Source organism: Orcinus orca, chromosome 16 (genome assembly GCF_937001465.1).
Source record: "Orcinus orca chromosome 16, mOrcOrc1.1, whole genome shotgun sequence".
NCBI classification, from domain to species: Eukaryota; Metazoa; Chordata; class Mammalia; order Artiodactyla; family Delphinidae; genus Orcinus; species Orcinus orca.
In genome coordinates, this window is record NC_064574.1 from 30,531,356 (window position 1) to 30,556,954 (window position 25,599).

At 45.9% G+C, this 25,599-nt stretch overlaps 1 protein-coding gene across 7 annotated transcripts in view; it reads right to left on the reverse strand.

Moving 5' to 3' along the window:
• Nucleotides 1-5,366: 5,366 nt before the first annotated feature.
• Nucleotides 5,367-25,599, reverse strand: part of DNAAF9 (dynein axonemal assembly factor 9) — a 153,897-nt gene continuing 133,664 nt past the window's right edge. For all 7 annotated transcript variants that reach the window (XM_033415830.2, XM_033415831.2, XM_049698758.1 and 4 more), the window contains 8 exons: nt 21,329-21,464; nt 17,877-17,963; nt 14,480-14,586; nt 14,079-14,153; nt 11,909-12,114; nt 10,694-10,759; nt 9,355-9,448; nt 5,367-8,776 (listed from right to left, as the gene is read on the reverse strand). In XM_033415830.2, coding sequence (XP_033271721.1) covers nt 8,664-8,776; nt 9,355-9,448; nt 10,694-10,759; nt 11,909-12,114; nt 14,079-14,153; nt 14,480-14,586; nt 17,877-17,963; nt 21,329-21,464 — 884 coding nt within the window. In that variant the 3' untranslated portion in view covers nt 5,367-8,663. The remainder of the gene's footprint in view (nt 8,777-9,354; nt 9,449-10,693; nt 10,760-11,908; nt 12,115-14,078; nt 14,154-14,479; nt 14,587-17,876; nt 17,964-21,328; nt 21,465-25,599) is intronic.

The following is a 25,599-nucleotide window of genomic DNA, read 5'->3' on the forward strand; positions in this document are numbered from 1 at the left end:
TCTCTCTCTCTCACCTCCTCGGACCTAGGAGTGTTGGCCTGCCCTGGATCTTTCCCTGGATCCATGGCTCTCTACCAGCCACAGCTGGCCACCAGATTTCATGACACCTGTCACTGAGCTCCTGACTTCAACATGACATAGCCTACTTACACCCTCCCCGCTACCTGGATGGCTAATAGGGAATTCAGATGATATTCAGGCAAAATAGAGCTCCCGAGTCCACTATCCGCCACCATCCACCTGGCTGCTCTGGACCTGGGAGTCCCCCCGACTCATTCACATCTGATCCATGAGTAAATTTTGTTGGGTTTACCTTCAAAATAGAGCTCAGTTCTGCCCACTTGCATCCCCAGCCTGGTCCATCATCTGGCCCTCTGACTTGCCCCCACCCATCATCCATTCTCCACCTCCAATGGCTTCTTATGGCATTTAGGAAAAAAATAAAAGCAAACTCCCTGCTGTGGCCTAGGGGAGTAGGGGTGTGGGGTAGGGGGTGCTGTACAACCTGGCACCTGCCTATTTCCCATCTCATCCCAGACCTCCTGCTCCCAGGGGAGAACTGTTCCAGCCATGTGGCTGCCAACAGTTCCTACAACACAACCGGCCCCCACCTGCCTCCAGGCCTGGAGAGTCTGAGTACTGGAAGGTGTGTCCACAGCTCTTACTGTGGCTCAGTTCATCCTTCAGCTCTCAGAGAGGCCTTCCCTGGTCACACCATCTAAAGTAGTTCCTGTTTTCTTCCATCACAGATCCCCATGTCCCCTAACTCTGCAGCACAGCCTTCTTACTTTACTGCCTGGGCTGTCTCCCAGGCTAGACTGGGATCTCCCTGAGAGCAAGGCTATGGTGTCTTTCACCAGCGCAGCACTGGTGTAGTAGGTGCTCAATAAATCCATGACATATTGAACACATGACCAACACCTCCATGTACAGTTCCTGGAGGCTTTCAAGCCATGAAGCCGCCCAGATGACCTCTTCAGCCGCCATCCTCCACTCCCACTCAGGTTTTCCAGCCAGAATACTCCTGACTCCCTCTGCCTACTTCCTGTCACCTGGACTCTTCAGATGTCCAAGTCCCTGTATTTCTACTTCCAATCTGCCCTCTCCTACTGCCCTCACCTTCCTTGGACCCTTGGCAAGCATGGCTTTCCGCACCTTGCAGCCTTAGGCTTTCGCTGGAGTCACAAGCTTCTTGGGGCTCCTTGCTGCCCAGGGCAGGCAGCCTTGACGAACATTCCCAGCCGCTTAACAGCCCTTCTCCAGCTGCGGCTGTACCACCCCCTTGCTGTTCCTGGGAGGAGAGATGATGTTCCCACACTATCCCTCCAACGATGCTGGAGGGGGCTGAGGGAGGGAACAGGGCCTCCACTGGCCTCTTTCCTGGGGGACACCTCCAGGCCCCCTGGGTAGGTGAGAGGAAGACCTTTTGGTGCTCAAATATCACAGCATGAAGCCTTCTCCCAGTTGCCATCTACCCCTACTGAGGGGAAGATCCAGGTTCCTATAAGGGCAGCCAGGAAGGCAAGGAGCCCTATGGAGGGCCAGAAGGACCTGCTCCGCTCAGGACAATATCCCTCTGTGCCCCCCATACTCAGAGTCAGAATCTAGTGCTAGACAGCCGGATATTGAGCAGGAAGGTTCCAGAGCTGCCCCACTGCCCTCATGCCTTCTGACCTGGGTTCCAGTTCCACAGCCCAGCTTCTCAGCAAAGAAACCCCTGGCAGACAGACACCACTGAACACTGACCTACTTTCACTCATCCTGCTCCAGGGTATCCCTATGAGGGGCCAGGAATCTGCATTCCCAGCAGAGCTGGCCCCCAAACTTCCCCACCCTCATCTACCCCCAGGCCCCACTTCATTTGAACCCCATCACCAGCCACCTGAGTCCTTCCAAGTGGTGAGTCCAGGTGGCCTATCACCCTGCTGGTCATCACTGCCCTCCTTAGCCTTTATGTGTACCCCACATCCTCCTTATCCATGGCTCTCATTCTCACTGATCCCCCGTGTCAAGGAGCTGCCCAAGGTTCTGCTTCGAGCTCACTATTCAGGGCTGACACTGCCTGCCGCCCCACTTCAGCTGTCTTTCAAATGACCTCCAGCTCCTCCCAGCTCCTGCAAGGAAGCTGGATGCACAGAAAGGAAAAGTTAGTGGGGAAGGCATACAGGGCAACACCCTCGGGCAAATGTTCAGCCTCTTTGTGTCTCTGATCCTTTTTATCTATAAAACAAAGAGGTTGAAATCGAGTGCTTTTTTTCTTTTTTAATTTTTATTGGAGTATAGTTGACTTACAATGTTGTGTTAGTTTCTGCTGTGTAGCAAAGTGAATTGGTTTTACATATATATATATATATATATATATATATATATATATACCCACTCTTTTTAAAATTCTATTCCCATATAGGTCATTACAGAGTATTGAGTAGAGTTCTCTGTGTTATACAGTAGGTTCCTATTAGTTATCTAGAAATAGTTTTTTTAGTTAAAAAATTCCATGAATTTTTGGTTATCAAACCATCCTTCCTCCTCCTGTTGTCCTTATTTTGCTATTATTTGTACATTCACCCAGGCATGAAATTTCAGAGTAAAGATGTAAAGTTTCTTAAAATTTTGAAGCTATGAAGGAAAAAAATTAAACCTGTTTATTGGTATGGAAAAACAGTAGTAATGGTAGGATAAAATGGAAATATAGTCACACTTCATTTGGTTAGCTTTTTTTTTGTTTTAACATATTTATAATCATTTATTAGTTTGACATAAAATTTGTCGACCCTGATGCAAGTTTTTTAACCAAATTATTTTGGCTAGTCAATTTAGCAATGCTGAGGCCTGGGCAAAACAGGAATAATTTGTGGATAAACATTTATTTTTCTTCAAATTTCTGGAGAATGAAACAAAAGAATTTTGGAATTGTTTCAAAATGTTGGGGTTTTTTCCACTTTGGCTTTTTCCACTTCTACCTTGAGGTCATTCATCCCTTTGGCTCTTGTTTAATTAGTCATTTCGTCTTGTCAATTGCTCCTTCAAAATCACTCTCTAGTTAGTTCAGTTCTCACTCCCACCAATGTGGAGTAGCATTACAGTCTACATGATCTTTTTTTTCTTTTGGTTGGGTCATTTCCCTGACCAGGGATTGAACCCGGCCACAGCAGTGGAAGTGCAGAATCCTAACCCTAGACCACCAGGGAATTCCTGATCCTTCTTTTATTTAGGAAAAAAAAAGTATCAAACAGGTTCCCATGGAACACTGGTGTCCCTGGGTATACAGAGGCAGTAGGGAGCCTTTTCTCCGTCTTCAGGGGGGCAATTATCTCAGTGAATAGAACATTTTCAAGTTAAAATTTTTCTTCTCTTGTTTAAAAGTCACTACTACCATCACCACCACCACAACAGAACAACTATGTTTGCTATCACTTGTACTAGAAAAGACTAGCAGAAAGCAAAAAAAATTAAATCAGATAGGTATCTGACTTTAACAGAAAAGCTCAGAAATGGCCTTCAGGTGGATGTGCAATGCTGATCCAGGGGAGCAAACCCTTCTTTGGGAAACTCAGCTCCCAAATGATGTTGAAGCGCCCTCATAAATGTGCAGTGACCCCTGGCCAGGCCAATCAGAATACTCCTGACCATTGTGACTGATTCAGGGATGAGAATGTGACCCCAGATTTTGGGCCTGCCTTTGGAGAGAGAGGTCGGGTCTTGCCTTTGGGGTGTTGGGGCTGTTGGGTGGCACAGAGGAAGCTTACTGCCAGGGGACAGTGAAGCCATTAAGGACAGAGAGGGGGCTCTGATGACATCTGAGCTGAACTTGAAGCTGGTACTACCCTGGACTCCTCTTAGAGCAACGAAGCCATTCCCTTTCCGTCATGAGCTGGCAGTAGGACTGTGGTCAGATTTTCCTCGGGCATGACTGTTCCCTAGAATATATGATAGAAATTAATACATCAGCATTTCTCTGTGCTCCTCAGAGAGACTTGTGATTTTCAGCAGCTCCACCTTCTGCTTCAAATCACTTTCCACATGTCTATCCCACCAGGATTCCTTGATTCTGGGACTCTGGCTTGGTCAAGCATGCCCTCAGGGTTCAGTTCAGTAGTCCCTGGCCCCTACTGTGGGCCACTGGTGGGGAGGACCCCTTTCCCCATCCCTGGACTTCTTGGCCTCCAAGTCCTCCTGGCCCTCAAAGATCATCCAGTCCTGGAGCTCTTTGCCATTTACTGTCCCCCCTTCTCTCTGACAATTATTTGGGGGTAATCCCCAAACCCTGGCGGTTTCTGGCAAGTGCAAGCACAGGAGCTCCTTCAAGGTTCAAGCCCTGTAGGATGGCGCGTGTGGTGGTGTGTCGGGGGGTGGGGGGTCGAGGGCCGTAGCGGGGAGGGAGGGGTCGTGTTGGGAGGCTCTGGGTAAGCTGGTGCTGAGGAGGGTGTATAGTACTGAGGCCAAGACCCCTCCCCCAATTCTCTCGGCTCCTCGCACAGTTTTGCGATCACATAGAGCCTCCAAACCCAAGACGACCTTCCCAACCATTTGAGGGAGGCTGCCTGTGAAGTCTCCACCCTACCCCTCAGGCCAGCTCCCAGATCTTCCCAGTGGGTCACTTCCTTCGTCCGGAGGCCCCTGCATTGAGGGTGGGATAGGAAGCAGGGTCTCTGTGGACGCCGGCGGTGCCCCTCCTTAGTCGGTCCTTTTTCCAAAACGACAGAAGCCCCTGCACAGGGTGGGTCCTTGAGAGCTCCGGGGGTTCCGGCCGACCTCTCCCTTAGACCGTGCAGTTCCAAGGCCCGCCTGACCTAGGGAGCGCCAGGAGGAGTGCTCGGATCTAACCCAGCGAGGGCAGTGACTCTGCCACCCGAGCCAACTACTGTCCCTTCACGCCTTGCTCATCCCCCAACTGTAAAGTGGGACCGAGTGGCCACCTGACGGAGCTTTGGCCGGGATTAAACCAAGCTACCAGCCTGTGAAGCAGTGGTTCCTAAGGCAGCCTGGCGCAGGCGGGATGCCCCGCAGGCCAAGCGCTGGGACTGCGGATGCGGCTTCTCTGGGTGAGGGTGGGACAGCTTATCTCTGGGGCTCCGCGAGACCCCTATGCCCACAGCCAGCTTCCTCGAGCCCCTCCTTGGGATCTGGGACTCCCAGAGAGTGCCCACCACAAGCCACGGTGGTCTCCTCATATGAACTGTATTCTCCGCGGTCGCTCAGGGGTCTGGGGAGGGGAGTGGAACTCCCAAGGATTCCTCCTGAAGCAGCCCCAGCAAAGAGGCGTCCCGGGGAAAATCTGCGGGGAGGTCCCCAGTCCCAGGGGGAAGGCCACCTCCTGAACCCCCAGGGACACTTTGGGAATACAACAGGCAACTACTGGAGGCCCTGCTTGTTCAGTGATAAGTTTATTGGTCCTCAGTATTACATCTCAGTTAACAAGATAAATTCACATACACAACTGCAGGTAAAAAACATGAAAATAATATAAAAATAAATTGAAGGCTACTTTTATATATTTACTGAATTAAGTAGTGTAATAAATACTATAATAAGCAAAAAGCTTCAATCACACAATTGTTTCACTGAAGTTACAGTAGTGTTTGTAAATATGAGTTTTAAAATTTAAGTTATGAATATTAAAGCACTGAAAAACTAGTATAAAAGTGAATTTTGGCACGTAAGTGAGCTCTTCTGTCATTAGTATTTGACAACCTGGAACAGTGAGGAAGCTATTTCTCACCTACTTTTTGAGGTACAACTATCCATCTAGGTCAGCAACATGGCTGGAATACTTAATAGCTTACAATCTTTGAGTTAACTTTTCCCTTTTGACAAGCCCAAAGAGCAAATCCAGAGCTTATTACTGTGCAAAAAATTTCTGAAATCCTAATAGAATTTAGGAGGGTACTTTTTTTTTGAGACCCACAGGGCCTGGTGTCCAGGCCTCAGGTCACAGCCCCCAGGACTCTGTGGGGCCAACTCCACTCCTTGCCAGTGACCCCTTCCTAGGGTGATCCCTTTTCTCCAATTTCTGCCTCCTTCCAATCAAAAACAGAAAAATCCCACATCAAAATGTAAAATAACCTATAACTTCAGCGACTTCAACACTATCACACTCACTCGGGGTGATATAAAACTGAAGCTGCTAATAGAAGAGTGGGCAGAAAGCATGTAAGACCCTGGAGGACTTCTGCCTATCCCTAGGAACCTGATGTCTTTGGCTGGATCTCTGGTATCCACTTCTAAGGTCAAAATTTCAAACACAGTGTCATGGCCCTTCCTCTAGAGACAGTCTAAGACCCCACACCTCCACCTGGAGTGTCCAGAGGAATCAAGTGGATATTAATCTTCACATCCAAGACCCAGAGGCCCCAAAGGTTACAGAAGGGGCAGTGTGAGGAGGAAGCATCCTCCCGGCCTCAGTCCTCAAAGAGCTCACACAGCGCACCGCTAGTGTGCCTCTTCACCAGGGGCACTGCAAGTACGCCCCAAGGAATGCCCTTTCGCCAGTGTGCCCTTCACACTCCCAAGCAGGCTGAGTGTCTATGGAAGCCTCAGCCAGTTTTGCCTTTTTGGCTTTGAAACTTAACATTTTGACTTTTTTCAATCACAGTTTCATATTCAAGTTGAGGTAATCACAGTTTCCCCTCTAACAGGAGAGGAATTGGGACAGTGGGGCAAGTTGGTGAGAGAGCATTTCTATGGACAATGGTCAGAAACCAAGACCATCAGGAGGTATAGCCCCATGCAGTGTTTAAGACCCACTTTTATGGGTGGGCTCCGACCCCTCTTTAAAAACTCTTTTGTGCAGCAGCCAGGAAATGGCTCAAGCTCCTAGAAAGAGAGCTTTCATTTAAATGTTCACAGCAACCCACCTGGAGGAGATGGCCTGTCATCTCCCCCCCGCCCCGCCCCCCCGCCCCCTCCCACCCCTGGCTCCCTTTTCTAAGGCTGCTTGAGTTTTTAAAAAGAGCTCGGTAGAGCTAAAGGAAGCTACAGTAACTCATTATTATTTCATCAATTGCACTTAAGATCTGTTATTGGTTCTGAAGCAGAGGCAGGCCCGTTGTGGACCCAGCCTCTGGCCAGCTAGAAGTAAGGGGCTCCCAGATGGGGTTCCACACCTGGGCCCTTGTCACCAGCAGCTTTGGGAGCTGAGACTGGAGCACATGGGCCTTTTCAGAAGCCTTTCTTCAAGCAAGAGTTCTTATTAAATGGTATTTGGAGTATTGTTCATTTGGCTTCAAATGAAAAATTTTTTTCTAATGTAAGTACATGTTACTAACAAGCCCTTAACAACTGCTTTACTACTTGTATGCAGGACTCTGTGTGACAGACTACATGTGCTCCATCGGTTTTCTGTCTCTCCTCTGTGCCAGGATCCTTTCTCAAAAACCCCTCTACGTTACTAGAAACTTTGCTGGTTTTGCCTATGTGCTCCTTCCTAAGGCATGCAAAAAAATACGTGAAATTCAGAAAGCATTTACAATCTAGGCAGCTGAGGCGCTGAAGTCCTAACAGACATCACCTAAGTATCTGTGCCTGCGACCTTCCTCTTCCCCACACTAATTCTGGAGGTCAGGCATGGGATACACTTGAAATTCCCCTCTGCTTTTTAATCCAGCTGAAAACAAAGCTACTAGAAGGAATTCTAACTTGGATTTGGAATTCTCCGAAATTCCTGGTCCCCTAGAGCCAAACAAATACAAGACTAGCAACGATGCTTGGAGACATGAGATTCCTGAAGGTTGGGCTGAAAACCAGGCCTTCCCTGGCAAGACTGAGGGGAGGTATGGGTGCTGAGACTGAACCCCCTTCAAGTGAAGATGCCCCATAAGCGACCAGAACCCTGGGCGTAAGACTATGCAGTTGCAGGACACTGACCTTAACAGTGAGGCAAAGCGTCACCAGGGAGGCCTGAGCAGCAGTTTTTCTCGTCCCCGAATGAGGTAAACCAGAGTGATGACATGAGGAGGCTCAAACCAGTCCCAAGGGGGGCTGCTTGTGTCAATTCAAAAGCCACATACTTCTGGAAAGCAACAAGTCTTTCCCCTCTGTTTAGTCCGTAAGGGAAATTCCCTCATTTTAGAATAAGCTGCTAATCTCCGCCCAAGCTGTTGGCTCTGTGGGTTGGGATTGGCCAGGGCTTGTGCTGTTCCCTCTAGGACTGGGCATAGGGTCAGCAGGGCCCAAGCCTTCAGTGGAAGGGGCCTAAACAGGGAGGCAGGCACTCCACTGGGGTGAAAGGCTCTCCTGGGGTGGTGTCTGAGGCCCAAGGCCTGTGGTGGCCTGGGCCCCCAGGCATGGCCACAGTTTGGCAGCCAGGATTCTTTATGTCCCAGCAGCCACTCTGTGCAATCCAAATGCTCCTCCCACCCTCACACACTGCTGCAACAGCCCAAAGAAAATACTGTTATCAGAGACCCAGAGGTCCTGGACTGCCGGCTGCACACAAAGGGCAGCCCCTGTCTGCTCATCCTCCATAAGGAACCCCCTCCCCTGCCAAATCAGTGGTGCAGGTGATGCTCTTCAGCGCTGTATAGAGAATAAAGACAACATGCACTCAAGCCAGCACACAAAGGCCAAGGAGAACAAAGATAGCCCCTCTAGGGAGGGGCCTCTGGAAAAGCTGAGGTTAAGACACCCCGTTTTAAAACGTCCATCTCCAGGGTCTTCTTCCTCTAGGGCTTCTGCTCAAAGAGGTCATGATACTCCTGCTGCTCCAGCTCGCGGTTATACTTCTCGATTTCCCGGTTGGCTTCTTCCACGTAGTCATTCATGAACTGGTCCATGACTGGCACCTCATTAAGGAAGAAGGCCCTGAGCCTTGGGGCCAAGGGAGCTGCCCAGGCCAGAGGAATCTGTGGACAGGTGAAGTAGGGGACACTGAGGTAGTGAGTGCTCAGCCTGCACAGAAGGTACCTGACTGGCTTTTTTTAATATACTGGCAGCACCACAGCTGCAAAGAATGTGACAGGGGTTGACACAGGGCCCTTCATAAGCTCTTAGAACTGAGCCCTTCAGCTTTCACTAGCCCAGAGCAGCACCCCATCCACCTTTTCACAAATTAACTACTGTAATCAGACCCAGTCTCCAACTTGTAAATCATGACTCCCTGATGACCACAGGATGTCACCACAGCTGCATTTAAACTACAACCCCCAGAGTAACCTCAGCCATCACTGAATGAAGAATAAATGTAATTTTAATGACTCTAAGAGGACAAAATGAAAAGTCAGCCTCTGTGGCTTGCTGTGTATTCCCAAACCCAGCCGGCACCAGGGGCTAGGCTATGATGGCTCTAGCAGATACCCTCTTTACAGCCAGGTTTTCACACCCCCCCAGCCTCTCTGCCCCAGATTCCAAGGATACGTGGGTGAAAATCAGTCTTGTCACCAAAGAAGTTGACAAACTGGGTGCCATTATAAAAGTAACCTGCAGGTAGGGGGTCCAGGTGGCGTTTCACCTGTAGGAGAAGAGTCCTGTTAGAATTATCTGACCATTTTCTATCATTCACTCATTCATTAAAAACAAAAACAGGGACTTCCCTGGTGGTCCAGTGGTTAAGACTCTGCACTTCCACTGCAGGGGGCGTGGGTTTGATCCCTGGTGGGGGAACTAAGATCCTGCATGCTGTGTGGTGCGGCCAAAAAAAAAACAACACCCCAAAACAAACAAGCCTATTACCCTAGCAAAATAGCCCACTTTGCCCTGTGGAAGGCTAGGTGTGCCAGGGAATTAACACCATCCTCACAACAGCCATCAAACAATGACTGACAGAGGTTCTCCCACCTCTCAGGGAGGAACTCTGGGATTATTAATGGGACCAAGCCCCAGGTGCCAACAGTGGAACTGGTTTGACAATACACGATTCCCTTCTCTTACTTTCCCATTTTCCTAATAGTGTTTTCTAGAATCACTTCCAAAATAAACTACCTGCGCTCAAATCCTTATTTAAGGTGTGCTTCTGGGGAAACACACACTGCCTGCCTTCTGAGGTGCCCATGGTGTCCTCAGCAGGAACACCCAGAGATGCCTAGGCCCTGGAGTCGGAATAAACGGGCCCTCCTCAAATCCACAGCAGGGGCTTCTGGAAGCCCAGAGTCCTGCCCCACCTGCTCATTACTGGGACTTGTGATGCAGCTCATGCTGAGACCTGGACTCTCTGTCCCTTTTAGCCTTTTCCCCCAAACTCATCAGGAAAAGGCCTCAATGGGTATGGGAACTGGGGTAGAGCCTGGGAGTCAGCCTGGAGTCTGAGGGCTCCTCAAAGGGCCTCTCGTCCTGGCCTCAGGATTTCACAACCTGCCCATGAGCAGCTTCAGGATCTAGAGTTTTTACCTGGGACCTCGCTGGTTTCTCTGTGGTTTATCTAGGACAGAGGAATGGGAGGAGGAAAGGACTTCTGCAGCTGCTTGAACACGGTGACAAAACAGACCTCCATGTCACCTGTTTCTCCCACAGGCACTAGTTCTCCTCAATTTCGTAACCACATCACACCAGAGGCCACCCCGTCCTTCTTACTGAGGCTGCAAGGCCAGGTGAGCTGAGGTTTCTCTTTACCCAGCTTCCCTCTGTGGCCTGAGAGAAGCAGGACCTCCAGCATGCCCTACAAACAGCCACCTCACTCAGGAATCCTAAAAGATAAGAGCTGCACAAGAACATCCTTGGGACACTGAGGGGACTTAGGCCCCCAGGGCAGGGTACTCACGTGGATGTTCCTGATCTCCTGCTGGGTCAGCATCCCCCTGGTCTTCAGGGCTTTCCTCTGAGGCTTCTGTGCAGAGATGTAAGGAGGTGTCAGTTTCCAACAGAGCTGATGGGTACATGGGAGGGTGAGGGCTCAGGGCTCTGGGGGCCAGTTACATGACTGAGATGCCAGAAAGGGAAGCACAAGCATCGTCATGGACTGGATACAATATCCTGCCTGTCTGTCCCTTGAGAAGACCACTTTCCCATCACAGAGTCCTGCGGGCCAGGGGGGAACAAACGGCAGAAGAGAGACTGATGCATTTGCAAATAGGCATGTTTCTGCCTCTTTGCAGATTCTCAATCCTAGGCCCCACCAGTGACAGACATGCAGACAAAAGAACAACTGGAGGTCTCACAGTCAAATACCATTTAAGAGTTTATCCAGAGTCTGAGAAAGACCCTGTCTGCAAGCAGCCATTCCTTAGTATAAAAGACAGGTCCCAACTGAGCATGTACAGAAGACCCAGGCCCCAGCCAACTCTATTTCCAGAGCTCTAGAATAAGCTTAAGCTCAGACTGTGCTAAGAGGCTTAGAACCCAAAGCTAGCAGCATATGAGAGGATTTTAACTCCAGTCCGGATTTTTTTTCTTTGTAGTATTGGACTAAAGATGTTTGTGTGGATCTATAGGCAAGCCTCCTCTTCCCCTGTACCTCTCCAGGGCCTCCGGGCTCACTGCTGTCTGTGCTTGGAGTCTTGGTTTGCAAAGGACTCTAAGGATATCTTTGTTGTTTTTCCTTTCTAGAGAGAGAACCAAAGTACAGGAGATGCTGGGCTCAGAAGACGGGAGAGCCTATGAATTAGGTTCAGCTAAGAAGACATTTTTGAGTTTAGAACACTAAGCTGATCCAGGGTCCACATGAAACAACTAAGTTTCACCTAGGTCCTGGTTAAGCCATCTGATAATAACTCCAGCCTGCCTTGGGAAGCAGGACTGGAAATGGCTTTCAGCGCCTGGGCTCGCAGGGTAGGCAGCAAAACAAGTCTGCCTGGAGTTTGCCCCAGGGGCTTCCTCCCACTCTCAGAGTCCCTGAAAATGCTGGCTGAGCCTGTGAGGGGTGAACCAGTGGGGAGAAAGCAGGGAGAAGGTGGAGGGGCTTCTGCCTCAGGTCCATCAACAACTCTGAAGTGTCTGGTCATATCAGTGCCAGGTCTGTCTGGGCTTTGGAAACCACCTGCTTAGCTGACTGCCGCAGCCAGTCCTTGACACTTTCTTCCTTCAGGGAGCAGCCTATGAACACGAGGTAGCATTCCTGCTGCCCGCTGCTGCCTTGAGGTGTGCTTCTGGAGTCAGGCGGTGGCGTGGGTCCCTCCAAAACTGGCACGATGCTCAAGGAATTGGCCAGAGTGTTGTGGCAGACCTCCATGGTCCTCTCAGAGTCTGCAAGGAGAACACTTTAGTCCCTGAGACCCTGCCCCAAAAGGATAAGGCTACACTAAGACTGGATTAGTGCAGCTGTGGGGGACAGATTCACAAGACATGCAGGAGGGAGAACTGACATGACTGGCAGCAAATTAGAAAGGATGAAGTAAGAGAGGGAGGAACAATGTAAGTTTCTAGCTAAGCTGATTGGGTGATCAGGTGGACACCATTAACCCAGAAGGGGACTGACTACAAGAGGAAGAAAAGGTTTGCAAGTGGGAGAAGAAGAGTTTGACTCTGCATCTGTGGCATTTGAAAGACTGTAGGACCCTGAGTGGGAGACATCTACACAGTCATTAGAAGAAGAGAATGGCTGGGGTCACCCCTATGGAAGAGGTAGTTGAGGAGAAGCAAGGAAAGCTCCCTTGGTAGAGGTGGAGGGGGTGGGTCTCAGCTGAGGTCTGAGAGTCCATGGGAGGAGGGCAAGCTCAACAGTACAAGTGCTGCAGGAGGGACACATGCATGGGAACAGGAAAGATGTAATCGGGTTTATAAGCTGAGGCACTGGGGGCTAAAATATACTGGAGACACAAGGGTAAGGTTCCCCAAAAAGGCATGATGAGAAAGAGATCTAAAACAAAGAAAGGTTTACCTTTAAAAGGGTCAAGAGTCAGTCTAAATAAAAAAGAAAAGGAGGTGATGATAGGGGAGAGGGACGAGCAGGTGGGGGTCTGTCAGAGCCTGAGGGAAGCGGGCTTGAGTAAGGGGCTTGTAGAGTGGGGCCAAAGTTTCAGATTCAATAACATAAATTAAGCCAAAGGTTAAGGACCTTGAGAGATTCTTTTATAGAGGCTCTGCCACCTAATTCTCCTATCTGAACCCAGATGATTCCATGCTTACAACTCTCAGTGGCTCCCTGCTGCAGACACCCCCGGTTACCTGCCCAGCATCCCCCTCTTCCTCCAATACCAATTCCCCATGGGCAATGGCAACTCGATCCTGGCCAATGAGAGAAGTCTGCTGAGGAACTGATAAAGACACCCACAGGAAGAGCCAGCTTCTTCCATCAGCTAGCTGTTGTGTCTGAATGTGACACCTAGACCTGCAGCACTACCTGGCAACCATGAGGGGTGGGAACCTGAGGAAAAGCTGACACCAAGAATGTAAGAACACAAAAGCCATATATTACCTGGGTCTTCACTGGCTTTGCTATGCTGCCAGACCTCTTGACTTCTTGCTATGTAGCTAACACTTGCTAGTTGAGCTGGGGTTTTCTGTTATAACTGCCAAAGATGCCCTAACAGACACACTCCCTCACTTCCTCCCTTGGGACCCAGACACAGTAAACCCTTTTTGGTTCCTGAAACGCCTGTTTTTGCCTCACATCCACAGCACATGCTCTGCCTTTTCCCTGGAACATTCTGCTCTTTCTCAATGTTGAGTTAACTGGCTCCTTATTTTCACACCTTCCCTGAACCCCAGCCCAGGACTGACATAATTCAGGTTGCAAGGGCTGCAGGGGTCAAAGGCTGATAAACAGGTTTACTGAACGGAGGGGAGGAGAAGGCAAGTGGAAGGCTTGAAGACGTTGGCAGAAACGGATCCAGAGCTGGAAGGCTCAGCACTGGGGTAGCTCCTGGTGACAGGTCTAGGAGGAGGCCATGGATGGCTGAAGAAGGGTGGAGTGTGAGTCTCTAGAACAAGGAAGTCAAGGAGCTGTGAGGAGAGGCCCTGGGCAGGTTCGTCCAGGGGCAGGAAAACAGATCCTCCACTGCAGAGCAGAAGGACCTGGAGAAAGATTGGGACCTTGACTGAAAGGGATGACTGGAGGAGCCTATGGTGTATGATCCAGAGGGGAGGGTTTTTTGAGAGAGTCTAAGAGGCATCAGTGGTCTGTAAAGCACCAACAGAGTCTATGAACTCACATCATGAGATGTGAGCACTCCACAGAGTAGCGCTCCCAAATCTAAGCGCCCAGTTACCTGAAAACTTCACTTTGCCCAGGATGTGGTAGATGTTTCCAGAGAAGGGACTTGGCTTGATAGAGGACTGAATTGCTGGTGGAGGAAGAGGATAGGGTTGTTACTCACCTGGGGGCAGAGGCCAAGTCCAGGGTGGCACAGCTGGGAGGGTTAGGGACTGGAAAGGCACCTCCTCTAGGGTCCAGGTTTCACAGGTACCCCCACCAGATCTTCCCCCAGTGGCTCTGCCACTATTCCCAGGGGTAAGGGACTCCTGGGTCCTCAAATTCTTCTGCCTGCTTTCAGACCCAAATGGTGAGAAGAGACAGCACACACAGAATACTAAAATGGTGCCAGGAAGCGGGGACAACTCTGGGGCATTCTGTTACCAGTGTCTGGGACATGTCCCGGTCAAGGCTTACCTTTACACTTGGCCACAAAGCGAGTCTTCTCCAAGGGACGACCAAACCATACACAAATCTGAACCATTAATGGAAAGACCGATCCAACATCAAATTTACCTTCATACCTTAAAAGGTTTAAAAAATTATAAATACAAGTAATTGGGGCTTTGACTGCTACTACATACTACATTGGAAAGAACTACATATCACTTATCATATTTGAATTCTCCCTTAATTGTACGTCATTTTGTGTACAAAGCACTTATTTGAAAGCATTTATGTCTCTTTCATCTTGAGACTGAGAAGCATGTTTGCCCCCTTAGAGCAGGAAGGTCTTACCTTCTTTGGACTAGCAATCCCTTAAAGTCAAAGACCCCCTCTACTTTTGAAGCTTGCCAGTATCCCAACTGGGATTAGGGGTCCCTCCTGGTACCTTTGGAGCTCTTCCTCATGATTCCCTCCCACTCTCTTCAGGGCTCCCACTATGCCCCACCCTCACTGAGGGCAGTTTAACAGACTGTACATTTGGATGTGCAGTCTCTCCAGAAGGAACTAAAGGGCTGGGGCATCTCTGATCTATTTTCTCAGTTTTGAGTTCAGCAGAAATACTGACTGCCACAGACTCATTAAGAACGCAGCATTTAAAAAATTTAACTTTTTATTATGGAAAATTTCAGAGATATGCAAAGATAGAAGGGTAGTGTAATGAATTCCTACCACCCAGCTTCCAAAGTTATGAAACTGTCATTCCTTCTTTTGAATGATTTAATTGAGATGAATCCCTTGATTGGAATCAGTCCAGGAGAGGGCATAACATCTCATGGGTAATTTATACCACCCCCAGCAGTAGATGAGTGTACTAGTTTCACAACAATTCCTCCAGCAATGAATTTTATAGATATTTTTGCCTAAATGTAACAGGTGTCAATCAAAGCAACAGTAAGACACCATTTTGCATTTGAGTACTACGTACATGGAATTCTGTTACCACAGTTGCCATTTATACTTGGTCTTAAGTGGACTGTTCACATCTATATAATATGGGTTACTTTTCTTAAATATCTAAACAAGCTTTCCAAATACTATATTAACCCTTCGTCACATTTGATGCAAACACTTCCCTCCAGTCTACTGTATTTTTGTATTAGTTTGCTTTGCTTGAAAACTGCACTGCAGTTTTGAATTTTACATTGTTCAAAGTATCTTACTCTTTAAAGCAACTTCTTTAAAGTAAGGTGGTGGCATAACATTTTTGCAATACTGACATGTTCTTTTTGTTCTCTCCCCATCCAAACATGAGATTTGGAGACCACGGGCTTCTCAGGCTTCTGTGTTCAGAGGCTGTATCCTTAGGGGAATTTGGAGGGGCCAGGGGAATAGTACAAGGTTTCCTTACAGACTAGGAACAAGCCCTTCTACCAGGGGAGGTGGGGGTGGGGTCGATGACAACAGAGGGCTGTGGGAGGGGAATGGCTAAGAATCTGCACAGCACAAAGCTGAGCACATCCTGCAGCTAAGGCCTGTTCACTCTGAGGTGGTGGCCCTCACCCAAGGAGAGAGGGGAGTAATGTACAGCGATGAGCAGGAATGTGATGACTGCCATCTTGTTAAAAGAGTAAATCATCTGATTCCTAGGAATGAACTTGGAAGGGAGGGCCTGAAGGGTGATTCTGAGGCCCCTCCATCTCTGATCCTCTACAAGGACTGATCTTCCTGATAAAGGAAGATTTCAGACTCTAGATTCACAGAGCCTTCTAATGAACTCCCTCATACCTGTCTCTGTCCTAGATCAGTCTGCCTCCAGAAAAGTCTGTGCCCTGAGCTAGGTTAATGTATGCCATGCCCACAATGAGTTGGTATGGACTGGAGAATAGGTGCTTCCCTAGGCACCAGGTGGAGACGACAAAAGTCTCAGGACCAGGCCCAGAGGTGTGGGCAGCAAAAAGGTCAGCAGCTGCAGCCACTGGAGAGAAGAGTTTCACCCCAGAAGCTCCATCTTTTTCTTTTTAGCTAAGATATTATTGTCTTGTTCAGGCATAAGGAATGATCCACGTACTCACTGTTTAAGTATGATGTGACTCAAACCAGAGGTTCCTTCTAAAAATAAGCCTGAAAACCTTCAATTTTACATATTGACCTTTTTTTTTTTTTAAACAGGATAGTACAATCAGTTTTTGCTGGTACAAAATACTGGTGATGTAAGGGGTGGTTGGAGGACTCACAGAGGTGGCTGAGGGAAGTGAGTGAGGATAATAAAGATGATCCAAATCAATATGAGGGATCAATTTTGGCTAAGCTTTAACAACTGTCTTCCCCTGAACCTTCAACAGAGCAAAACTAGTTATCCATTCCATACAGGGACAAGTGCAGCATGGTGGTTAAGAGTACAGGCTCTGCTGTACAGCAGAAATTAACACAACTTTGTAAATCTATTATACTTCAAAAAAAAAAAAAATACAGGCTCTGAAGCTACACAACCTGGGTTTGAAACCCAACTCTTTCATTTACTAGCTGTGGGACTTTGGACAAGACATTTAAGTCCTTGCTGCCTCAGTTACCTTATCTCTAGAATGAAGAAAAAAATGGAATCCACCTTGCAGGCTTGGTTTGAGGATGAATGAGATAACATAGGTTGAACTCTTAGAGTGGCACTGTGAACAGAACTTTCTGTGATGATGGAAATGTTCTGGATCTGAACTGTCCAAGACAGTAGCTGCTAGTCACAGGTAGCTGGTTAAGCACTTGAAATGTGGCTTGTGTGACTAAAAGGCTAAATTTTAAATTTTACTTTATTAATATACATTTACATTTTATTAACTAGCCACATGTGGCTAGTGGCTGCCGTACTGGAGAGCGAAGTCTTAGAACAACGTGTAGCACACAGTAAGTGCTCAAGTGATGCTGGAATTATGATTATAGTGCACTTCACACTCTCTTTTCTCTTCCTCTCCTCTCTGGAGGACAGGTTCAGGCTAGGAGGCCACCTGCAGAGCACAGAACATGCCCTGGGCCACAATAGCAGGGAACCTACCTGTCAGATGGGAACCCTAGAGGACTGACTATTCTCAGGAGAGACTCTCTCACCCGGGAGGGTCATAACTCCTTGGTTCCATGTCGGCCACCTCACTCTCACTAGAGGCTAGAGGAAACAAAGGATACCATTGTGCTTAAGGCCTATAAGATGACTCCTTAAGTCTCAACATCCAGCAAGGGTCTCAATTTGGACCCCAAGATGTGGATCACTGGGCTTCCAGCAAGGCCAGTGGTTACTGGGACATGGCAGGCTGTTGTAGCTGCCATTGTCACCCTCCTAGAGCACACCTGGTATTTTCACTTTCTCTTTTTCTTTCCTGTAAATAAATAAATCACTGAGTTTATAAAGAAATCTTAGCTACTTTTCAATGATGATACTTGCCAGCCAGGGTACATTAGATATCGAGATCGTAGCATCTGAGGACTCGAAAAACTATTTTCTGAGAGAATCAGTTCAATGTCTTCATTCCTTTGAAAACATACAGAAAACCCAGGTTAATTAGAACTATTAACCTTAACCTGTACATTCTGCTTACTCTCTACACCGCCATACACACATACAAGTACATGCATATATTTTTTTTCTGTTATTTCACCCCTAAATACTTTAGTATGCATCTCTAAGAACAAGCACATTCTCTTGAAGAACCACAACAGTATAATCACACCGAGGGAATTTAATACTGAGGACAAGCAGCATTGGTATCACATGGGAGCTTCGTGGAAATGCAGGATCTCCAGCCTACTCCAGACCTACTGAATCAGAACCCTCATTTTAATAAGATCCCCAAGAGGTTAATATGCACATTAAAGTTGGAGAAGTATTGATATAATATACATCCATTTTCAAATTTCCCCTTTTTGGGGGGATAGGGCACTCAGGATCCAATCAAGGATTGCTCATTAATTTATAATCTTCATTTTCCTTCAGTCTGGAACAATTCCTCCAACTATTTTTGTTTGTTACTCATTTTTTTTTTTTTTTTTTTTTCCCCAGTACGCGGGCCTCTCACTGCCGTGGCCTCTCCCGCCATGGAGCACAGGTTCCGGACGCGCAGGCCCAGCGGCCATGGCCCATGGGCCCAGCCGCTCTGCGGCACGCGGGATCCTCCCTGACCGGGGCACGAACCCGTGTCCCCTGCATTGGCAGGCGGACTCCCAACCACTGCGCCACCAGGGAAGCCCGGAGTTGACATTTTTGAAGAGTACATGCCAGCTGTCTTGTGCCCCACAACCTGGATTTGTCTGGTTGCTCCTCATGATTAGATTCAGCTAAGCATTTCTGGCAAGATTAATGGCCAAGTGATGTTGTGTCCTTCCCACAGTGTCACGAAGGAGGCACATGATGTCAGTTTATCCCATTAGTGGTCTTGGTAAGTTTAATCATTTGGTCAATGTCATGTCTTCTAGATTAAACCTCTCCATTGTGAAGGTACTTTTCCCTCTTTGTAAGTAGTAAGCAGTCTGTGGAGTGACAGATACTTTTTATTTATTCATTTATTTATTTAATTTATTTATTTATGGTTGCACTGCATCTTCGTTGCTGTGCACAGGCTTTCTCTAGTTGCGGAACAGCGGGGGCTACTCTTCGTTGCAGTGCGCGGGCTTCTCAGTACAGTGGCTTCTCTTGTTGCGGAGCATAGGCTCTAGGTGTGCAGACTTCAGTAGTTGTGGCATATGGGCTCAGTAGCTGTGGCTCGTAGGCTCTAGAGAGCAGGCTCAGTAGTTGTGGTGCATGGGCTTAGTTGCTCTGTGGCATGTGGGATCTTCCCAGACCAGGGATTGAACCCGTGTCCCCTGCATTGACAAGCAGATTCTTAACCACTGCACCACCAGGGAAGTCCCGTGACAGATACTTTGAGACAAGTGAATATCCCTTTCCTCAACAATCTGTCATCCACTGCTTTTAGCATCCATTGATAATTCTTGCCTAAATCAAGTATTATACGAAAGGTTACAAAATAGTGACTTTCTAGTACTATAAATCCTTATTTATTTATTAGCTAGCATTCTTCTATAAAGAAGAGCTTTACTGATCTGTCCCTCTCCCTTTTTTTAGTATCACCACAGACTCATTTTACTCCACGTGCTATATAATCCATTATTATCATGGTTCTCTCATATACTCAAGTTGTCCCAAATTTGCCTAGTGGGAGCTTCTTAAGCTAGCTTCTGTATCCTTTTGACATATTTCCACTAATCTTTGAATACTTCCCTGCTTTTTTGTCACAAAATGTACTAGGCTCACCTTGTACTTTCACTCCCTAAACCTGCAATCAGCCAATTCTCCAAAGAGTCCTGATACTTTGTAGTGGGGATTGGTACTTAGAAATTAAGATCTAGAGGTAGAAGTATTAATTGCTATTATTATTTCTAGTCCCTTTTAATGGAAAGGGTATTATTTCTGGTCCCTTTTAATGGAAAGAGCTAGGGAATATACTTTTTTTTTGAAATAATGAATTTATATCGAGTCCCCCAATTCAACTCCAACATTTGTAGGGTTTTTCCTTACCTTTCCCATTTCATATTTATAATCTCCCTTCTCTAATCAGTGATGTTGTTTGGAATCAGGGTTCCAACAGAGGATTATGCTCAGAAGCTACTTGAATTATTTTGCATATGTACGGTTCTTATAACTTTGGTATACAGATGGATTCACGTTTTTGTTTGTATTTTTTCCCTCCTTGTTGACTTAATTTTTGAATGTGTAAAATATGTGCATTGCTCAAAAGTCAAAACTATATGAAAAGTATACACCTTTTAGCACCTTATTGAGCAAACAAAACTGCTATATGACAAGATGTTTTCATACACACAAAGTCACTAATTCTCTATTTTTAGTTTGTAACTTGAACCCAGGTCTATGAAGTAAAGATATAATTTCCCCATGTTTCTATGCCATTTCTCTCACATCTTAACACAAAGAACATTGAGAGAGTCTTGACTTCCATCCTTTAATGATGAGAACGTGAATGCATCAAAACAGAACATCTCAAAACAGTACAGGAGGGCTTCCCTGGTGGCTCAGTGGTTGAGAATCTGCCTGCCAATGCAGGGGACACGGGTTCGAGCCCTGGTCTGGGAAGATCTCACATGCCGCAGAACAACTAGGCCCGTGAGCCACAACTACTGAGCCTGCGCGTCTGGAGCCTGTGCTCCGCAACAAGAGAGGCCGCGATAGTGAGAGGCCTGCGCACCGCGATGAAGAGTAGCCCCCGCTTGCCGCAATTAGAGAAAGCCCTCGCACAGAAACAAAGACCCAATACAGCCAAAAATAAATAAATTAATAAATTGCCAATTTGATACATGAAAAATTATATATATTAAAAAAAATTTAAAAATTAAAAAAAAAAAACCAGTACAGGATACTAACATGTGGGGTCCTCTTGGTGATTTTTACACAGCATCAAAAGCACTTCAAGGGTTTCCCTGGTGGCGCAGTGGTTAAGAATCCGCCTGCCAGTGCAGAGGACACAGGTTCAAGCCCTGGTCCGGGAAGGTCCCACATGCCGCGGAGCAACTAAGCCCATGAGCCACAACTACTGAGCCTGCGCTCTGGAGCATGTGCTCCGCAACAAGAGAAGCCACCACAATGAAGAGTAGCCCCCACTCGCCGCAACTAGAGAAAGCCCACCTGCAGCAACAAAGACCCAACACAGCCAAAAATAATAAAAATAAAATAAATAAATTAAAAAAAAAAAAAGCACTTCAAGACCTGACTTTTATAAATGCTCAGGTCTTTGATACAGTAGAAAGACCCAGTGGGCCATAGACAGACTGCTGCATCTGAGAAAGTGGCTGGTCCTGCGGAGTGAAGTGAACTGGTAAGTTTACCTGGTGACAATCCCATTTTCTGCAAGAATGAAGGCTGCGGAAGGATTGGCAGCTCTGATGAGGCTCTGCAACTGAATCAGGAGAGGGTGCCTCTGCTCTGTGGTGTGACTGGTGAACACCACATTACTCACCAGGCCTGGGGAACAAAACCAAAAACAGTTCAGCCTTTATGAGTCCTGACTGGGGCTGAGGGTTTGCACAAATGTGAGCCCTTGCTCCCTCCCCTGATCATCCCTTCTAGCAGCCTCCTCATGTAGACACCCGCCACCCAACACTGATATACACAGCCATCATTCTGCTCCTCTTTCTGCCACTGCAACCTCTTGGAGTGAATGGCCTCAACTCTGTAGCTGCCTCACCTCCTAACCTCCTCTGTCTTCTTAATTCCGCTTTGATACCTGGAGCTTTTTCATCTAAGGGCGCTTTCTATATCCCATGTACTTAACCTCATCAGGAACTGGTGCCAGTGACTTTTCACCAGTTCAGAACACAGACATGTACCAAGCACAAACCGTATGTCAGGTGCTAACCATTCTCAAAGAGTGCACAGTCAAGAAGTCTCACCCGTGGACCCACAGTTCCAAGGTAAGTGCTAACAAAGATATTCACAGAGTGACACAGTAAGGAAGGGTGGCGCATGTAAAGAGAGGTTGTGGAGTGGGCCACAATCACTCTCAACCTTTCTGTGAAAATATAGAAGTAAAATCCACAGCACTACAGATAATTTTGAAATCAGAGAATTTGCCACATCCCATCATGCCAACACAATTGTAATACCTCTTCCATACTTATTTTTACATGGCTAGGATCACAGCATATACACCATTTCTGCTATAATGTCATTTGCATTTGTGTTATTCAACCGTTTTTATTCACTTAATATTGTGAAAATTTCAAACATATACAAAAGTAGAAAAAAATAGTATAATGAACACCCACGAGCCCATCACTTGGCTTCAAGAAAGATTAACATTTGGCTAACTATTTCTTCTATACCATACCCCAACCTTTTCTCCTTTCCTCTCCTTCCCCACTGGATGATTCTGAAGCCAATAATAGACATCCTATTATTTCATCCAAAAATATTTCAGTATGTATTATCATAAGGACTCTTTAAAAAAATGAATGATTAACAATAAATTCTTTAATATAAAATATCTAGCCCACATTCAAACTTTTCTGTCTCAAGAATATTTTCTTAATTTTTTGGAAACAGGAACCAAACAAAGCCCATACATTATATTTCACTGATGCATCTCATAATTCTCTTTCAATCTATAGTTTTCTTCTTACTTCTTTGTGATTTATTTGTTGAAAAACTGCATCTTGTATATTTCTCTCAGTCTAGATTTTGCTGATTGCATCTCCATAGTGTTGCTTAACATGCTAGATATACCTGGTTTATAGATTCAATCTTTTTTATTATAATCTAGTTTTTAAAAAGTTCTTGTTCTTTTTCTAACTTCTTAAATTGAATGCTTAATTCATTATTTAAAAAAGCCGTAATGAGATAGCATTTCATACCTGTTAGAATGGCTATTCTCAAAAAGACAAGAAATAAGTAGTGTTGGTGAGGATGTGGAAAAAAGGGAAACTTGTACACTGTTGCTGGGAATGCCAATTCTATAGTGGTACAGACACTATGGAAAACAGGATGGAGATTCCTAAAAAAATTAAAAGTACCATATGATCCAACAATTCCACTTCTGGAATATACCAGAAGGAACTGAAATCACTATCTTGAAGAGCTATCTGCACACCCATGTTCATTGCAGTATTATTCACAATAGCAAGATATGGAAACCTAAGTGTCCATTAGTGGATGAATGGATAAAGGAGATATAAGATAGATATATCTTATATATATCTATCTTATATATGATAATGATATATATATATAAATGTTACTCAGCCATAAAGAGAATGAAATCTTGCCATCTTGCCATGGATGGACCGCAAGGGCATTATGCTAAATGAAATAAGTCAGAGAGAGAAATACCATATGATCTCATTAATATGCAGAATCTAAAAACAAAAACAAAAACCAAGCCCATAGATACAGAGAACAAACTGGTGGTTGCCAGAAGCAGGGGGCAGGGGGTGAGAAAAATGGGAGGAGAGAGTCAAAAGGTACAAACTTCCAGTTATAAAATAAATAAGTCATGGAGATGTAATGTACAGCATGGTAACTATAGTTAATAATACTGTATTGAATAACTAAAAGCTGCTAAGAGAGTAGATCTTAAAAGTTCTCATCATAAGAAAAAATTGTTTTGTAACTAGGTAAGGCAATGCATGTTAACTAGACTTACTGGGATTATCATTTTGCAATGTATACAAACATCAAATCATTCTGTTGTACACTTGAAACTAATACAATGTTATATGTCAATTATATCTCAATAAAAAGAAAAATTATTTCTTGTTTAGTAACATAGTAACTTAAAGGTATATGCTTTCTTTTGAATTATTTGGTTACAGAAATATTCATGACAGGTTGTAGATGGTGTCCTTTATCATTAAAAATTGCCCTTTTATTTATTTACTTATTAGCCGTGCTGTGCGGCATGTGGGATCTTAGTTCCCCGACCAGGGATTGAACCCGTGCACCTTGCAGTGGAAGCACGGAGTCTTAACCGCTGGACCACCAGGAAAGTCCCAAAACTGCCCTTTTTAGACTCTTCAATATTTTGCCTGGTATTCAACCCTGCTGTTATTAATATCAACCTCATTTCTTTTTGTTTGCATTCGTCTGTTATATCTTGTCCATTCTTTCATCACCATCCTTACTTAGTTTTAGATGCTTCTCTTGTACAGAACATCATATAATTAGATTCTACTTTTTGGTTTAATCTGAGATACTTTTCCTTTTAATAGGTGTTTATTCCATTTATATTTACTGACACTTTGTTTCTGTTACCTTGTTTATGTGGAATTCTATTTAAAAAAATTTTTTTTTAACTTTTAGCAATATGATTTCTGCATTGTTTTCTGCTTTCCTTCTGATAAGTGGTGGGCTTATAGTCTGTTTTATGTTCTTATGATAGCTATCCTTATGTCACCTTTAGACAATGTCTTTTGACTTTTCCACATGACAGACAAGGAAGTTCATATACCCTTAAATTTGCCCCGCTTCTCCACTATCATGTTCTGGTTGGCTACATTAATAATTTTATAGTTCCTCTAGTGGATACTTTTTTTAAGTTTTACTGTTCTTATAAATTTATTTATTTATTTATTTATTTATGGCTGTGTTGGGTCTTCGTTGCTGCGTGCGGGCATTCTTTAGTTGTGGCGAGCGGGGGCTACTCTTCATTGCGGTGTGCGGGCTTCTCACTGCGGTGGCTTCTCTGGTTGTGGAGCACAGGCTCTAGGAGCGTGGGCTTCAGCAGTTGTGGCTCGTGGGCTCTAGAGCGCAGGCTCAGTAGTTGTGGCACCTGGGCTTAGCTGCTCCGCGGCACGTGGGATCTTCCCAGACCAGGGCTCAAACCCGTGTCCCCTGACTTGGCAGTTGGATTCCTAACCACCATGCCACCAGGGAAGCCCGAGTGGATAATTTTGTATCTTTAAAGAGTACAACTAACTCTTTACAAATTGACTTAACAGCTTTAAAATTTACTGATCTCCCACTTGAGAAGATGTAGAGGTAATCTCTCTCTCGTTGCCTCCTAATTTTTTATTAAATATAATTTCATTTATAGGGTTTTGAGATTTTCAGCATTTATATTCTATCTTGTAATAGCATTCTCATAGGTGTTATAATTAATTCTATACCTAAGAATACTCAATGCTCATCATCAATCTTTTTACTAATAGAGACTAGTTTTTTGTTTGTTTGTTTGTTTTTGTGGTACGTGGCCTCTCACTGTTGTGGCCTCTCCCGTTCAGGAACACAGGCTCTGGATGTGCAGGCTCAGCGGCCATGGCTCACGGGCCCAGCCGCTCCGCGGCATGTGGGATCTTCCCGGACCAGGGCACGAACCCGCAACCCCTGCATCATCAGGCAGACTCTCAATCACTGTGCCACCAGGGAAGCCCGAGACTAGTTTTGTAAACGATTAGTTCATAAGTGAATGTCTCTAAATTATGAGACTTCAGCTTTCCTAAGTAACCTTGTAATTGTAGGATCCTGAATAATGAATATTCAGTACAGAGGACTCTTACTGTTCACTTCAGTCAAGTGCTTTGTTTTTTAAAAAATTAGCTGTACTTAGTTTTTCAGGGCAAAACTCATAATGTACAGAAGAGTTCACAGACAAAGTAAATTCCCT